Raw genomic sequence first — 19,055 nt, forward strand, 5'->3', positions numbered from 1 at the left:
GATAATCATTGTACATTTATGACCCATCAGGATTTCCCAGGGTCTATCCCTAAAGATTGTTCAATTGGTCTGGTAGGACTTGGAAATCTACATTTTATAAACACTTCAGGAAAGTAATGGATATCAGGCAAGACTGAGATGAGCTAGACATCTAATCCCTAATCTTCAAGAGTGGGATTTACCTAAGATCATATGAGAGGCGTGACATGTGTTGGAAGGCAAATCTGATTCCTGCCTCAATTCTGTTGCTAAAGCCATGTGCTGCTGCTGGCCTGCCCACTCTCTAATGTCTGACATTTAATGACATCTAATGGCCATGGTTTTCCTAAGGAAAGCGGAAGGAGATACCAAGATAGAATGATAACTCACAAGGAAACAGAACAGCAGGGAGCATCTGAAGTTTCCAGAACCCCAGCACCTCCTCTCTTTTCTGCAGTCCTTACTTTATTATCCTTTTATCCTCCTCACTCTTTTTCACCCTGGGGTTTAAAGGCAGGAAGTATTATTTGCTTGGTGACCATTGTCCATTTTCCTCCAATCACTCCTTGCTTACTCTGTACAATCACTCATTTAACACATATCATTGAAGAGCCCCATGAGTCAAGTTGTGTCTGTTGTGCTGAACTTAGAGCAATAAATAAGGTAGAGGTCTCTCCTCTTAAATAGCTTATACTCTTATGAGAAGAAGCAAAAAACAAACAAACAAGTAAATAAATGAACAAATACGCACACAAGATATAACTGGTTGATGACTAGATCTATTTATAGAATGAATACAGGAATGAAGTTGGGTGGTCAAAGAAGGATGCCAAGAAGTGGCATTTAAGCTGATATTTGACAAATAAGAAGTCGACAAGGGGGATGATGTTAGGGAGACCTCTGAAGAGACCTCAAAGAAAGAGAGAGCTTGGAGTGTGAGAGCTTGCCAGGAAAGCAGTTGTATGGGGTTGGGGGAGGTCCTCAAAGTGGAGTTGGGAAGGGAGGTGAGAAGTCCCACCAAGGTCTTCGTAGAACAGGGTGAAGAGTCTATTCTTCATTGTAGGAGTGGTGGGAAACCAAGATATATGTTGTAGGAACCTGGATTTTATAAGGCCCTTCCCTAAGGAGATAGATCTAGGTGGCACTCCAAGGCTAATTGCATTGCTATGCAACTTCCAGTTTGCAGAGTAGTTTAGAAGGAGATAAAGTCAAGTGCAAGCTGAAAGGAAAACTTCAGGAGAAGTAGATGATGATGAATATGTTCATCTTATGTAACAGGTCCCCCTGTCCTCCTTATGATTTCCTCAGCTCTTTTACTTGGTTTCCGTCTGCCTGTGTGTTGCCGTTATTGTCGCCTTCCAGTTAACAGCTTTTACTTTCCGGGAGAACTTGGCAGCCACGGCCCTCCTGCTGGCACTTTTCGGGTATGTGATGAGAAATGCTGCTGCAAAATTATGGTTTGTTTTCTGAAAGTGAAAACCCTCAGGATGGTTCTGAACCACAGTTGGCTTCATGATTTTCTCTCTTTTCAAGCAATTACGTGGCTTCTCCAAGCAATGCTGAGAAAATGCGTTTGAGCAAGATAATGAATGCTCTGTGGGGGAAGGGAGAGTTTCGAGGCCATAATGACGAAGGCTTTGCCCTGTGTCAGAAAAGCCCTCAAGGTGTTCGGCACACGTGTGCAATTTGAAATGGATTCACTGTTATTCTCACTTTGACATTAATCTGGAGGCTTAGACTCATAATCCAGTTACCTCTGAAATTGAATTGGGGGAGTTTCTCTCAGGAGGCCCTAAGCCTGCCATTTATTTCCCTCTCCTATACTATCAGTCATTTGGAAACGTTTTGTCTAAATTCCAGAATTTTTTTTTCTCAGAGGAAAATTGAAAAATCAGAAGTTGGAATCATTGCTAGTGATCCCAAAATTATCTGCACCTGCTATCCAGAATATATAATTATGCACCTTCTTATATATCTACATCTAAGTTAAGTATGTAAGAGATGCTTTCTAAAGTACAGAGTGAGGAAACTAATCAACATACTAATATATATGATTCAAGGCTAATACTTTTTTTTTTTTAACAAAACATTCTACTTGTATTTAAAGCAAAGAAAACAAATGCAATGGCATTTACACAGCTCACAGTTATACCAGTGACCTAAGCTAATTCAAGGTATCTATTTAGGGGACAAGAATTTTACCTAAGGAAGTAAATATCATTACTGGATCAATGAATTGATGAACAGATAGATGGATAGGATGTTATAGTTATAGACAGACAGATAGACAAACTGACTGACTGATAGATAGCTAGGCAGGTAAGCAAGCAGACAGGACAGATAGATAGACAAGTCTGCTTGGAAATATTGATATTGCCACTCGCTGACTTTGTGGGCTTGGGAAAATCAATTACTATCTCAGACTCTGTTTCTTCCCTGTAAAACTCCTACTGTGCTGGTGTGATGATTAAATTAGGAAGTTCATATAAACATCGGGTACAATGCCTAGTACAGAGCTCACAGTAAATTAATTTTAGCCATTAATATTACTATTGTAATTATTTTAATATTTAAAAGATGTTATGTTTTTAGTTCTAAGGTATGCTTATAGTAGTCTTATTACTATACTCAACTGGAAATTTATGAACCCATATATAAAGATCTATATATGTGTGTTCCCAGTTCTGAGAAAACAGTTTGATTTCACTCTACTTATTTCAAATTTAATGGATGATGTTATCCTGTCTGTAGTGTAGGTAAAATAGACTTTGCTATAACATTATTTTTGAGCTTTTAGGGGAGCAAATTTAAAAAATTGGACAAAAATCAAGTGGCTCGGAACTCTTATACATGTTTTTTGAAAGTTTTATTAAGTTTGTCTTGTTTGTGAATCCCCTTAAAAATCTGAATTAAGGTAAGAATTCTCTCTGGACAAATGTTTTGTGACATTTTGTGAAGCGTTTCAGAGATTCAACAATTCATAAGTCAACAGGGTTAAGAATTCTTGGCCTATGGAGACTAAGAGTATCTAAAGAGATAATTCAGACAGTGTGTGCAATTAGTGCCAATTCCAGTCAAGAAGGGTCAAAGAGAGACAGGCCAATAATAGCACAGAGAAACATTGCAGGGGCTTCACAGATAAATTTAGATTATAAAAGATTTTTCCTTCACTGGAGCACAGCTACCCATTCGACTCTGAAATGGTGGTCTTCCCTGTAAGTTGTGGTCTTTTACAAGATAAAGGAGCAACAAGACCCTATCTAGGGAACCACAGTGTCTAAATGCCCCCTGGCCACCTCTGAGGGACCATATAAGTTGACTCACCTCTTCTTTCTCCATAAAACCCCTCTTATTTCTCCGCAAAACCCCGCAAGTATAGGCAGCCTCAGGGGAGCCTTAAAGCCTGAATCCCAGAATGAGCTGAAATTCAAGAACCTGTTCAGTCATTACACAGTGCTATTTACCTGGTGGGAGTCTGAAGAAATAAGGGATCAATGAATAAATCTTCATAAGTGATAATAAAATAAAAGTGCTCAGAAACATGTTTCTCCCTTTTTTTCACTTTATCAAGGAAAATTTGACATAAAATTGAAAAGGGGGAGAAGTAGCACCAAAAAAGGGAAATCAAAGCCTAAAAATGTCAGAAAAAAAAGAGATACTAGTTAATTTAAACAAACTGAAACTTTATGACCCAGAAAAATTCAATATTTCATGCTAAAAGATTAAGAAGGTAAGGTCACAGAATCCTGTTCTAGGTCTTGGGAAATTTATGCAGTGAAGAGGGAGGAGATGCTTTTCAAAGGGAAACCTCCTCCCACAAATTCCAAAAACTTGTAAACAGTATGTGAATCTCCAGTAAATTCTATAATTATCTAAGTGATATTATGTTTTAATAAAAATGTGGAAATTATGAAACCACCACAGGTTTCACCAAAAAATAAATCACGTCATATAAACCATTTAATTTATTTCTTAAAAAAATTAGGAAGACTGAAGCTGCCAGTGCGTTGATTTCAACAAAGTGTTTGAACCAAATATTGGAGAAGATTATTAATGGAAAAGTAAAGAAAGATGGATGGATTCAAAGCAGATTGAAAAACACACTCAGAGACTGATCATTAATGTAATGATAGGAATTCTCTGGTGGTATCCTTTAAGACTATGGCTTTGTCCCTGATACTTTTTTCTTCCATAATGCTTTGACCCACTTGTCAGCAATTAAGATGACATAATCCATTACAGAAAACTCTTGTAAAAGAGTATCAAGGTACAGATGCTGAAGTATCACAAATGGAGCAGAGATTAGTGTTAGAGTGTTAACTGGTCCTTCAAGTACAGGTTGGGTCATTCAGTCTTGACAGCAGAATGGTGAAGCCACTATATTCTGAGATGGCATTATTGGTCATGAAGATTCTGACGAAAGGAGTTTATAACCCTGCTGTGCTTTGTACCAGGCAGGCCACATCAAATGCCATGTGAAGTTCTGCTATGCAGTTATCCTAACCCCCACATTGCAAAATTTAACAGAGAATTTCTTGAATACCTTCTCGTATAAGGAACAATGAAATGACCTGGCTATGTGTGATCTTTTGAAGTGAAGTCTGAAGGGGACCAAAATGGTTATCTTCAGCTATATAAGGAGCTGTCACTTGCAAAAAAAGAACCAACTTGGCATACTTTGTTCTAGAATATTGAGCTTGAATCAGTAGTCTCAAGTTTGAGAGATTCTTGCTTCTCTCTAAGAAAGAAATTTACAGCAATTAGCGCAGCCCCAAAATTTGGTTCACAAACAGATGCAAATGCCTATATTTCAGTTTCAAAAAACACTTCCAATTCCATTATTTCAAAGCAGACAGATGAGGGAGTGCAGTTTTTGATACAGGCTGTGAAAAGGCCAATAAGGCACAGAGTATGAGGGAGTTAGTATGTGATTTATGGGGTGTGAGTAAATGTAAAGATTTGATTCTTCTTTTTGAAACTTTATTTCTGACAGAGATGTTGACAATTTAAAGCACTAAGAAGTCATGGCTTACCTTTTTGATAATTGTTTAGGTATAATTATTTGGTACAGTAACTATTTTAGGACAATTGTTTTAAAGCTTTTGCATGTGTCATTTCTTTATACCCAAATTATAAGTCAGGTTACTCTTGAATGATATCTATGAAATAAAATCAAATTTAATTTATAGTATCACACATATTATATATTTATTCTGAAATATGAATATATCTCTTTGACCCAGGGATCTATTCCAATATTATAGATTTTATATGAAAAAGGAACTACACTAAATAAAAATAGCTATCTTGAGGGTCTAACATCTCTCACATCATTTTGAAATCTCATAATTTTCAGAACTAGTGAACGTATTCAGAAAACTTTAGGCATTCAGAAGACACTGGAGTTTTGTAGGTTAAACCAATAAGTCACAGCAAGACAGCAGTGTCAAGTTTATCTGGAGTGTTCAGAGGAATTGCAGGGTTCCTGATATATAGAAGTCATGAGAAAGAATGATTTCACGTAAGTGACTTCTCTGCTGGCATTTGTTTCCATAATTCAAAGTACCAGCTTCCTTTATGGAGTAGAGTGGGTACCATGACAGAAAGAAGCTGAAGGAAGTTGGGCATGAGTGGAACTTGGCTCAAGAATTATGGAGAAAGAAAGTAGAAATATAGATGTTTTCATTTTAGGGTCTTTGTGGGTCCTTTCTTGGATCTTGATGTATTCTGATACTTGTAGGGACTGTTTCTAGCATTCCATGTTTAAAAATGCCATGCACAACCTGGCTTTGTGGCACACAGAACTGAATCCCACTTTTAACTTCTCTACTTATTAGCTATGGAAAGTTTGATCAAGCCATTTTAAATTAACTTTCTTAATCCCCTATGGCCCTGTCTTTAAAAGTAGGATCATCATATCCACCTCCCAGTATCATCTCTGGAAGCTAATGATACAGTGCCCAAAATGTAATTGACTTCAAAAGGAAGCTTTTGGTTTTTATTCTATGCTTTATTTTTATATAGAGTTCCATAGGTCTTCCTATTCCAGATATCTTTTATTTCTATCTACAAAAAAGTAGGTAATTTGATAAGAATCAAAGCAAGGGACCAAGACCCAAACAACCATTTTCAGGGAGGAGAAGATGGGAAAAGTCAACTGATTTTCTCCAAGTCCAGACCTGGCAAGTCCTAACCCATCCTTGAGATGTGTGTTTGAGTGCAATCCAGGCTCTTTCCTGGATATCACAGTGTTCTCAGAAGATCCAGAAATGATGCTTTGTCTTTAGAAAATACTGTAGGATATATTAAGCAAAGTGTGTTTTGGTTCACTTTGTGAGAAAATGACCAGGCCAATAAAACCTCATCTATACTTTAGTCATTATGCACATAAATTTGATGATAAGCTCACCTTATTTCTTAATTTTACTTTTCAGATATGCAACTATTCCATGGATGTATCTGATGTCCAGAATCTTCTCAAGCTCAGATGTAGCCTTCATCTCCTATATCTCTTTGAACTTCATCTTTGGCCTTTGTACCATGCTCATGACCATCATGCCTCGGTTATTGGCCATCGTCTCCAAAGCCCAGGTCAGTAAGCTTCACCCTCACTTCCTCAAAGGTAGAAGAGAGTCCACTATGCCTATTACATTGCTTTGCCAAGTGGGATTAAATGGAAATGTACTTATGTCCACTGCCTTTAAACTCCATTGTAAGAATTTAACTCTAATGTCATTATGAGAGCCACAGCCTGACTTGGCAATGAGTGGCAAAGAAATACTCAGTATCGGCAGCTCCATAAGGTCTAGCTGCTGAAAATGGTCACTGCTGCGTCTCCAGCACCATTCTCAGTGATTCTTTGCTGATGAATTACTGAATAGATAGTTGGATGAATGAATGAATGAATGAATGAAATTTGTCCTGTCAGAGTGTCATATGAGAGGGGACAGACATTCCTCCCTCTGGATTTAGGCACAACTGAGTAGGGTCGGCCACAATGGCTCCCACATTCTCGGAGAAGAGTAGGTCTAGAGGTTTATCATAGGTGATTCTGCCTGCTTCCCTGGCACAAAGTTTGTTTTGATACTTTCAAGGTATTGGAGCAGAAGGCCATCTCTGTGGATTGACTTTGTGATTGAAGAACTTTTTCCCTAAAAGGAAAATGCCTCTCCCAGAGAACATCTCTAATCAATAGGCCATACCTGTTTTTATCTCACTTTTTAGGCTATCATTGCCAGCAGGCTTCTAGGTCAAGCTTCAGTCTGATTTTGCTAGTGTATCACTTTTATCATATGTTTTTCTCCTTCCTCTCCTATCTTCTCCCCGCTGTGGCATGCCTGGTTCTTGGCCTCTGCTTTAACCCATCCTTTTTCTGCTTAGCATTCCATATGCTACCCATGGTAATGGACTTTAGATTTTGCACTCTCCTCTTCCCCCATCCTTTTCATTCCTGCTTTCCTTTTATACCTCGGATCACACTGCTGTCTGCTAACTCCCTGCTGTTTGTGTGGATTTAGTAATTTCCAGGTAACTAGGAGTTCGAATGACCCATGAGTTGAGAAAATAGTCAGGAAATGATATAAAGCTACTGGTTCTGAAGGATGTATTGGTTGTTGGTCTCATTTCAGATGAAACAGGGACTGATGCCTATTTCACATGAGTCAGGTTCACTTGTTCATGACTGGACTTCCAGAGAGTTAGCAGACTCTCATAGGATGGCTAGGATGTTAGTTTTTATTGTCATGCCTCACATTTGTAAGTGGTAAAGTATGTATACATTCAGCGAAGGAAGCTATCCATTTGGTGATTTTTACAGATCTATTTTTGACACTAATTGTTATGAACATGTCCAACTCTAAATAAAGAATTTGCAGAGCCATTAATTGGCTTTAATTTGAGGAGAAAATTGAAATCAGCACTGGCTAGTTATACGATATTCCCTCCTCCTCCATCAGCTCTCTAATAAAACAGGGGCCGTTAGGGATGTCAGTCATGAGCTAAGGTGTGAAGGGAAACAGACTCAAGCCATAATCTCAAGGGTGAGAAAATCAGAAGTGGATATCCACTCTCTGTGACAGAAGCAAAGAAGGAGAAGTTATTTCCAAAAGGAAAAGGAAAAAGGAAAAATTTTCCAGACCAAAAGAAGAAACTAGCCTGGAGCCTTTCTATCCTTGGGGCTCTAATAATGTGGTAAGTAGAACACAATTGCTATATCCAGCTAATCAACGTATTGCTTACTTGGCAAAAAGCTACAGACATAAGTTGTTGTGGAAAAAAAAAATGGGTCAAAATCAATTTGCTTTTGCTGGGGTCTTTCTTTACCTTTGCTCTTTATTTTGCATTTTTGTTTATGAAAACTTGCATTATAAATGATTTCAGATGATCATCTTTAAATTGTAGAGTCTGCAATGTGTTCTTATAGGATCAATGCTATGAAGGGTGACTGGATTTATAGATTGGTCTTAAAAACCACTTTAACCAGTATTAACCACTGTGTGCACAAATTATAGTGTTAATATGACCATTCTAATTTTTACCAAATTTATAAGCTGATTCTGATAGAAAATAAATGTTGGGTTCTAACTTAGGATCTGGAAGATCTCTCTCTCTTATTTGTGGGGGGGATTCTTCATGGGGAAGAGATAATATAGGTATGGGTAAGCTCATGAGTTTCAGTAATTTATTTCTCTATACAATGGTCAATTCACTAACCTCCACATAATCAATGGTTATGCCCATAAATTTGTACAGGTACACCCCCCTCATATGTATGAATTATTTGCTAAGTCAATGTTCATTGTGGTTTGTTCGTATTTGTATCAAGACCGTTTTGATGTCTTTAAGGTCAGATATAAAGTCATCACCATTTATATGTCATTTCCCTAATTATCACTTTCTGAGTTAAAGCTGTAATGCTTTGCTGTTTCTATACTATAGCTAGCAATAGAATTTCCTTTTTATGGTGCATTAATTGATCCAGGGACATAGTTTAATGAAAAGTGGGATTAATAAGCTTCTTTAGGACTGCTTAAAATCTATAAATAGTGACAATCAGTCAGTCAAGATAGACAGTAGGGAAAAATAAATGAAACTTTCAGAATTTCCCTGTGTCTGTATGCAAGAGACAATAAACCATAATCTAACCATTTAAAACTGCATTTATGCGAGTAGAGCTGCAAATTTGCATCGTAAGATAAAACTGGAGATCATCTAGCATTAAATGTAGAATTGACAAGTCAGTCGTATTGTTCCTTAATATTTATGCTATGATAGACCCATTTTGTGTTTCATGTATACTCATTATGACAATTTTCCTTCTTTATTAACAACAACTTGCTTATTTATAGATCAACTATTGAACTTGAACATAAGGAGAGAAAGATGCAAACTGTAACTCTCAATGTCTAAATGATCCCATACCCTTGTTGGTTAGTTCTAGTGAAAAAAGTCTTTCTGGGTTAAATACTTTAAAGTAGCAGCACCAAGTCTAAAGGTCAAGTGCATAGATTATACTTTCAGTGCCATCTCCCCAAAGGCTGCGTTCCCTGATGGAAAGATCCTAGGATTTGGATCATGAAGATCAGGTTAAAGCCCTGGCTCTGCCACGATGAGGATGGGATGGGTTTATCACCCTCTGTAAGACTCTCCTGATTGGTAACATTCACTTAGTATTCAGTACTTTGTAAATTTATTGAAAATGAAATGTGATAAGTTGCATAAAGCTAAAAGTAACGAAGACTTACAGAAAGCACCCAGTGGCCACCTGATATATTAACATTGCAATAATTTAAATATCATTAAAAATTAAAATTAATATTCATCAAGCACTTATGGTAAAAACAATAACATAACTCATGTGAAACGTCAAATTATTTGGCATATATAATTTATCCAGTATATATTTATCATTTAATTTAATGTACAGATATTCAACCCATCATCTTTTCTGCCTTCTCCATAACTGTATCCTGTTTGATCTCTTTTGATCTCCTTCCCCTTAATTTATTCTTATCCTTTCAACACCATCTAATTTTAATATTTTTGAAAATGACAACTATGCATATTTATCACCTTCTATATTCTAAATATGAATAGGCATTTCACAAGTTATGTAAATATTCACTTATTCAAATACTCACATCAATTTATGACTACTTATTTTAGTTTCCTAGCTGTTAAAACAAATACCATGCAATGCAAATGGGTTGACTTAAACAATAGGAATTTATTGGCTCTTAGTTTTGAGGTTAGGCTCAAAATGTAGACCCTGTGATGGACATTTTCTGTTATATCCTAGCACCTGGAACAGAGCATGGGAAATTGTAGATCTTCAATAAATATGTTGACTATTTGGGAACTCTGATAGAAAAGAGCCATCATTCTGGACATGTCAAATTCAATGCTCATGGAGTACATGAGGAGATGTGCACTGAGAAGCTGGAGCCACAGTCGGGTGCTCAGTAGAGAAATCTGGCTTGAGAATAGAGATTTGGTAGTCACCAGTCCAGAGAAGGTAGTGAGTTCAGTGTGAGAAACCACTGGTTAGGGAGAAAACTCTGAAGGCCTATATTTTGGACACACAGACAATAAACAGAATCCCTGACAGTCTAAAGGACAGTGGATGATGGTGTATTAGTTAGGGTTCTCTAGAGAAACAGAATCAATAGGGAACACTCACAAATATAAAATTTATAAAAGTGTCTCACGTGACTGCGGGAATGCAGAGTCCAAAATCCACAGGACAGGCTGTGAAGCCGATGATTCCGATGGAGGGTCTGGATGAACTCCACAGGAGAGACTTGCCAGCCAAAGCAAGAAGAGCAGCCTGTCTCTTCTGAATCCCCTTAAAAGGCTTCCAGTGATTAGACTGAGCTTCACTCATTGCAGAAGACACTCCTCTTGGCTGATTACAAATGGAATCAGCTGTGGATGCAACTGACATGATCATGAACTAATTCTATGAAATGTGCTCATTGCAACAGACAGGCCAGCACTTGCCCAACCAGACAAACAGGTACCACTGCTTGGCCAAGTTGACATATGAACCTGACCATGACAGCTGGTAAGGCTGGAGGAAAACAGTCAAGGGAAAAGAGCTTCTTGAAAGGAAGGAGGGCTCGCTGGTGACAAGTACTTATAAAAGATCAGTTGACAGCCAGGGAGAAGTGTTCATTGCATTATTCAATAATAGAGTTTTGGTGACCTGGTGAAATCATTTTCAGAAGAAATGACAATGGGTTACCAAATGACTGAGAGGTGATGATGTGGAAATAGAAAACAGACAACACTTTCATACAAGAGTGAAGTAATGGTAGGCAAAGAAGATGTGAGCTTAAGGGAGGGTTTGCTGTTTCTGTAGGATGAGAAGGCTTGAGCATGATAGACACTAAAGGAAAGTCCCCAGTAAAGAGGAGGCTGATGTAGGAGAGAGAGCTCAATTGGTGGTCTGAATCCTAGAGGAGGGGAAGGATGGAATCCTGAGCACAATAAAAACCTTTCTTTTCAAGGAAGATGGCAGGAAGACTTAATGTGAGTGAAGTGAGTTAGCAAAGGGAAAGTGAGGATGATGAATTTTCTTGGAATATTGGGAGGTTGAAGACCTCTGAAAATTGGGAGATTTCTTCTGAGACTGAGGTGATTTGAGGAAAGTAGAGAAGGCTTGAAATCCATGAGGAGGAGACTGGGAAAGAGTAATGACCAATGTTAGATGGAAATATTTGAGTCTTGGGTAGCATAAACATTGGAATCCCTGTGTTTTAATAGCAGTAGCCAGAGGGTGATGTTTTTCATTAACTGTATTCAACAATAGCAGAGAGATGGAAGACTATAGAGAAGTAGAGAAGGTGGGGTGCGTGTTCATTAGGCTGTTCTGATTGTGCCATTGAGTGGCTGAGGTAAGGAGGACTTGAAAGTTATACTAGCCAAGGAGAAATGGGAGTTATCGGTATGTGCTATGAAATGGGAGATAACTTCTCATTTGACTTCTGTTTTGCCCTCTTTCTTTGCACAGAATTTACAGAACATCTATGACATTCTCAAGTGGGTCTTTACCATTTTCCCTCAATTCTGTTTGGGTCAAGGACTGATAGAACTCTGTTATAATCAGATCAAATATGACCTGACCCACAACTTTGGCATTGATCCCTATGTGAGTCCCTTTGAGATGAACTTCTTGGGCTGGATCTTCGTGGAACTTACCTTACAGGGCACAGTTCTTCTCCTAGTGAGGATTCTGCTGCATTGGGACTTTCTGCAGCAGCGAAGGTATGCCCTGCTCTTCTGCATTGTTGAATGGCTCAGAATCTGTTGGGTAAAGAGAAAGAGAGAAAACTTCACCTGGAGGTTGCTAGATAAGAAACGTGCCTGATTATTGTTATATATGGTTTCTAATGAGTTACGATTATATAACTTTCTACTGGTACCATTCAACAGCTAGAGAAGAAAATATCAACAGATAAGGTAACAACTTGTGAGATCAATTTTTCCAATTATTTAATTATCTCAATGTATTTTCCACCTTCAAATTGCCCAGTTTCCCCATTACTTTGACTGTAGCACCCGAGATGAATTTGGTTAATACCATAATACAATTGATTTTTGTAGCTAAATATTATTAGCTCCTGAGAGCAGGTGTGTATAGAAATTCAGTGCAGATAACCATGCACCCTTTCCCAGATATCATTATTTCTTTTACTGTGTTCTTCTCTTTGTTAGGTGATGATAGTACAGAATCATCCCCTTTGGGAGATATCAGGGTGCTCTGCTCTCTGGTATCAAAAGACTTTTCTCTGAAAAGAAAGCTTCCTTTATTACATTTGCTTTGTGCAGTAAAAGTATAAGTTAAACCATATTTTAAACGAATACCTTTGTAATCCAGGGTAAATGGTCACTATTGTTCTTTGACAAAATGAAGGTTACAGAGCATGGACATGTAATTCAATTTAGACACTACTCCCCTACTACTCCCTCATAGATGACTGCTACTCTGATTATGTAACTAGGTCAATTTGTTTTTGAGAACCCAAATCTAACCAGGTCAGTGACCATTTCCTAAAAGGTAAAGTCCAAAGTTCTTAGCAGGTCCACCTCAAATCTGGTGCCTCATATTCAATCAAGCTATTCGAATTCTGTGGCTAACCCCTCATAGATGCACATGTGTCTCTGATCTGGTACGCAGTCTGTATCCTTTACCAGGATTCACTTCTTTCACTGCCAGATTCTCTTCCTGTCTCCCCTCTGCTTCCTTGGCTAGATTTTATGCCTTCACAATATTTCCAACACATCTTGTAATGCTTGACTATCTATTCCTTCAGGCAGGGAATATGTTGGCTAGAAACCAACTAAAATCTTACTTTGTAGTAGTAGTTGAACCTTGAATGAGAATAGAAACAAACAAGTTCTCTGCATTTAGGCAACAGAGAGTTCCTGCCTTCCCTCCACCTCAGCTATCTTCCTGTGAGTGGCACTTGATGCTGTCTGTGGTCCTGAGTGTGCTGAGCCCACTGTTTTGTCATGTTTCCCTAACCTGCCCTCTTTGGATCTGATCCAGCAGACCATGCATTTTCATTTGTCAGAAAAAATACCATGCAGTGTGTTCGTTTAAACAACCAGGAGATGTTGTCTCATGGTCTGAAGGCTAGAAGCCCCAAATCGAGATGTCGGCAAGGTCATACTTTCCCCTGGAGTCAGTAGCTTTCTGGCAAGGGCAGTCCTCCATCTCATGGAGCTCCTGCTCTTTTCTCTGGCTTCCCATTTCTGACTGACTGCACCTGAATTTCCTCTCTTTATAAGAACTTCCATCATATGAACTAAGACCCATTGGAATCAATTTGGTCTTCTCTAAAGTGTCTTTATAAGATCATATTTGCAAATGAATTCAAGCCACAACTCATAACATCTTCAAAAGTCCTGCCTGTAAATGGGTTCCCACTCACAGAAATATGGATTAAGATTAGAAAAGGTCTTTTATGGGTATGTGATTGAGTCTCCAACATTGTACTGCCGGCTTTGGGTTTTCTGCTAAGAGATCCTGACCTCCAGTCATCCCAGATGGATTTTTGAGAGTTCTTGCCTCTTCTCTCTCCCATTTGGACTCTACTCTGCTGTCTGGACACTGTGGGCTGGCTGGATCAGAACAGTCATGTTGTTCAGGATGGCATTTCTCTCCTAAGTTTAGGTGTGCTGCATATCGGTAAGGCCCTGCTACACTTCGAATCCATTCAGAATCTTCCTCTATGATATAGATTCCATTGTTTTTGGATTGTCAGTTGTGCGATAATGAAATAGCACATTTCTGAGTGTAGTTGGATGGAAGTAAAAGTATATGGAATTGTGCCTGTAACCTTGGTCAAGTATCTTCTGCACATTAGAGTGACTTGAGGAGATTTAAACAATTATGTATACCTGGACCTGACCTAGAACCAGGAGATCAGAAGTTCAGAGGGTGGGACCCACCTTTGTATGTACAAAGATTCCCAGTGATAGCAAGGATAGATCCAGGAATGGAATGGTACAATTTCCTGTTGGAGCATCAAAAAGAATTCTGGAAAGCCAGGATGGCATTCAGGGTTAACTGGAAAAGGTGAGACTGGATTAGGTCTGCACCTTTTTTACCTTTATGTTAAGTAAGCTTATTATAGAATTATACCATATATATATATATATAAAGCATAAGGTTCAATAAACTTTTACAAATTGAACCTGCCCATGTGATCCTCTCTCAGATTAATACATTGGACACTAACAGCTCTCAGTAGCCCCCTCATTGAACCCTTCCAGCTGCTAGCCACCCTGCAGGCAACTGCTATGCTTATTTCCATCACAATTATTTTCTCATGCCTTATGAATGTTATATAAATGGAACCATACGATGTATATTCCTGAATACCTAGCTATATCTTCTCATCATTTATGCTGTTTGTGGATGAAATTATATGTCTATCAAGTAGTGATTCCAGATGTGGAAAAAACAGAGAAAGGAGCTGGTGGGTGCTGGGACCAGCCAATGTATATTTTATTTTATATATATTACTGTTGTAATTTTTATTTTACCTTTGCTTTTCAAGGTAGCTTAAGACCCATAAGGAGTTGCAAATATAGTACAGAGAATCCCTATGTGTTCTTTACCAGCTTCGCCAAAAGATAATGTGATACTATGTATTACATAGGCATATTATATAGTCAGAAACAGGGAATTGATGTTGGTATGGTGTTAACTCAGTGATCTGTACCTTTTTTGTTTTTTGTACCTTCTGAATCATTATAATGTATTACATTTTACAGTTTATATGGGAATTTGAAATTTATTTGAAAGTTGAAATGCAACAGATTGAAAATCATAAAGAAGATTGAAAAATGAGGAGTTCAGATTTAGTGTAAATAAATAACAATAAAAATGACATTTATATCCATCAAACAAATACTTATTGAATACAATGCACAAGGCTTTGTGCAGTGTTTGCTGTGCGATCCTTTTATACAACCCAATGTATACTATGTAACTAGAATATTTACATATTTTTATAGATAATGTACTTTATTAAATGATCTATTTAATCTCTTTACTGAAAATGTTTAGACAAGGTGATTTCTTAAGATAATGTTGATAGCTTTTTATACATTTTAGCACAAAAAGCTGGCATGACATTTTTATTCATAAAATTGAAAAGTGGCTCCAGTTTAGTGCCGACCCATTTTAGTGCCTGCTAAGAACGTATATGTCTCCTTCATATTAGTGAATGAAAGTGGACTCCTGCTAGTAATCAGCAATCAGGGTGGCAGAACTGAGATACTGTGGAAAATTGATACTGCAGAGATCCAAAGACCCTATCTTTTATGTTTACAGATCTCTGACTTTTCTTTCTTTGTAGACTGTTCCATACAATTTCCAGGTGTGAATTAATTCTGACTTTATCTTCCCAGGGGTCACTCTGCCCCCAGAGGCACAGTCAAATCTTCTAAGGATACAGATGTTGAAAAAGAGCAACTGAGAGTGTTTGAAGGAAGAACTAGTGGAGACATTCTTGTGTTACACAACCTTAGTAAAAGTTATCAAAGCCTTTGCAAGAAGACCACTGCTGTGCAAGATATTAGTTTGGGCATACCAAGAAGAGAGGTAAAGAAGCTTTGTTTTTTAGCCTTATGCAATTCTAATTATTGATATGCTTGTGTTACTTTCAGAATATCTGAAATCAGAACTAAAAGAAGCCTGAAAATTTCAGAAATTTCTATAAAATCAATAGAAGCGGAACATGAGTAGAGTGTCTGTTGGCTCTTTCTATTGTGAAAACATTATTGATCAATTGATAGGGGTTAATTTCAAGTCAAAGGAAGTTGTAATTATTGTTAGTTTATGAAATCACTTCTTATGTAGTGGAAATATTTTGTGACTCCAATTAACTAAGGAAAACCTTTTAGCTCTTACTTGGAATTCAGTATCCTTTAAGTGGCCAATTAGACCCATGTAGTAGAAGTTGGAAAGGAGAAGAAAAGGTAAAGAAAAGTCACACCATAGAAATAGCTCAGAAAATTTTCTGTGCATGTGGCATTAATTCAAGTGGAAATGTTTAATCAGAACTGACAGAAGCCATACAAATTGTTCCTGATTTGTGCTTAATGCATAAAGGAAAATCAGTTCCGGAAATGATTGCTTTTAATTAACTGTTAAAAATAAAAGAGCATATTGTATTCATATTGTTCCAAGCCCCTACAAAATTCAAAGTAGGTTTTGTCATTATCTGATTTGCATCCATGTCCTACCTGGGAGCAGATAGTAGGCATTTCAGATATGAGTATTCTGAAATAGAAAGAAGTTGAGTGAACAAGCAAAACAACCAATATTAGCCTTCAAATTCAGACAGTGGCTTATAGACTAGGACACAATATTAAGGAAGGATTTTGTTTTTTGTAATTGTGGTTCACAGCTTCTCTAAGACTTAGGCAACTTATTCAACTATTACTCTTGCTTTAGAAAATGGATAGTAGTTTTGCCTCTAAGGGATAAGAGAAAAACTTGCAAATTTTCTTAAGATGCTCCAGCTATCTAAAACAATTCTAAAATGTCATTTAAGTCTGAGTTGCTTTCTGAAGGTTTTATTAGCATCACAACTTAATTATTGAGAATGTAAAATTATGTTCAAGAGCCTGTGGAAGATGCAGAGATGGCTAATAAATGTCCCTCTCATTCTAGGAATTAATAATTGAGTAGGAAACAAGAGATTGTAAACATATACACAAATATTGTCTCAAGGTCAAACAAGGTTAAAAGGCAAATGAGTGATGTTGTCTTAAGAGCTATAAAATCCATAGAAGGACAAGTAGGCAGATGTGGGCTGGCATGAGCTGGAAGAGCTCTTTTAGAACAGTGGTTTTGATTCAGCCTTGAAGAATAGGTATGGCTTGGATAGACTGATGGCATTGTACCTTGGGACAGCTCGCTCAGACATGGTCCAGCTGACAACAGTGACATGGCATAGGTCAGGTATGGAGCAAGATGGCCCACTTTTCAGATGATGGAGTGGGTAATCCAGTTGATTAGGAAAAACATGATAATGAAGACGGTACAATGCAGGAAAGCAGTTGACACCCACTGGTACCAATAGGAAATATGATGGTTAGGTGAGATACTGTTTGGGTAACTGTATCCAGAAGCAGTCAGCTTTCCAGGATTCAAGGAGTCAAGAAGCCATTTTATGGTAGCAGAGTCTGTCAGTAGATGGCAGCACCTATCAACAAACTGCAGCTATCTGGAATCAAATGCCTTGGAAGGTGATTAGCAGGACCCAGAAAAGCTCTAAGGTAGAATTTTAGGCAAAGGTTATACTGGGAAATAAAATAAAGGATGGATTTAGAAAAGAAAGGAAAGTTACTTTGAACATATAACAGGATAGGATCCAGAAATAAATGTACTTAATACTGAGTATCAATGTATGATCATTAAATATTGCCTTCTTGGTTAAGGTCAGGATGATCCTAGAAACTGGGTTAGAACTGAATATACAGGGAACAAACAATCTCTTCAGTGGAAAAACAAGGTATGTAAGAAGGCCGAGAAGCTGGTTGGAGTGTAGATTGATGATGATGATGATGATTATGAAGAAGAAGAAGGAAAAGAAGGAGGAAGAGGAGGGTGAAAGGAGCAGGAGAAGAAGGGGAAGGAGGAGAAGAAAAGAGATGATAGATAGACGGATTGATAGTAGGGAGTATGGGGAGTGCAGAAATAGAATATGTTTAGGAAATACTTTTAAATATATATGAAGATAGACTCAGGAAGATACCAATGATTATTTTGGCATGACTTCCAGAAAATACAATACTCACCAAAGGGACAAAATTCCTTAGCAGTTTCCTACAGTTATGTGACTATAGGAAATCTATGCCTAATTTGAGCTAGTTAGCATTTACTTCTCATCCTCCTTTGTCTTCTACACATGGCTCTCCTTATCTGTGTATTAATGCTTAAATTTATATACCATATGCTATGATGATTTTGAAGATATTTTGTAACCCATTTGTACTTTATACAATAAGATGATTTTAAAAGTCTACAAATATAGCAAACTAACAACTCAGAGTTGGTTGAAAATAAACATTGTTTTTAATATAGTTTTAATTTTATTGCTTACGTTTTTTCTTCTCTTAGTGCTTTGGGCTTCTAGGAGTGAATGGAGCTGGGAAGAGTACCACCTTCAGAATGCTGACTGGTGACATCCTTCCAACTTCAGGCCATGCTGTCATCAGGATTCCCACAGGGTAAAATCTGGGTCAAATCAATTTTTTTTGCCTAAGGAGATAATGATCAAGCCCAGAGAATTCTGAGCATTCCCTCAGCCCTGTGGAGTAGAGTCTGAGGATGTCATTTACTCCAAATTTACCTACCGATATTACCACTTTTCAGAAGGGGGAAAAGTACTTCCAAATATAGATTAATTGAGCTCAATATTTCTAGGCAGAGCAAAGGTCAAGAAGATTTTGGGCAAAAGCAGCTGAGGGTACACCTCCTTCGGAGGCACCCAGCACAGGCTTGAAGGTGCTCAGTTTCTTTGTAGTTAACATAGCTCCCTAAGAAATGGCAAGTG

General features: G+C 37.7%; 1 protein-coding gene across 1 annotated transcript in view; it reads left to right on the forward strand.

The window, feature by feature from the left end:
* Positions 1-19,055, forward strand: part of ABCA13 (ATP binding cassette subfamily A member 13) — a 442,652-nt gene that overhangs the window by 355,581 nt on the left and 68,016 nt on the right. The window contains 5 exon segments of the mRNA XM_077118896.1: positions 1,288-1,403; positions 6,414-6,570; positions 11,990-12,243; positions 15,901-16,093; positions 18,620-18,729. Coding sequence (XP_076975011.1) covers positions 1,288-1,403; positions 6,414-6,570; positions 11,990-12,243; positions 15,901-16,093; positions 18,620-18,729 — 830 coding nt within the window.

The sequence above is a fragment of the Tamandua tetradactyla genome, chromosome 1 (genome assembly GCF_023851605.1).
Source record: "Tamandua tetradactyla isolate mTamTet1 chromosome 1, mTamTet1.pri, whole genome shotgun sequence".
Classification (NCBI taxonomy): Eukaryota; Metazoa; Chordata; class Mammalia; order Pilosa; family Myrmecophagidae; genus Tamandua; species Tamandua tetradactyla.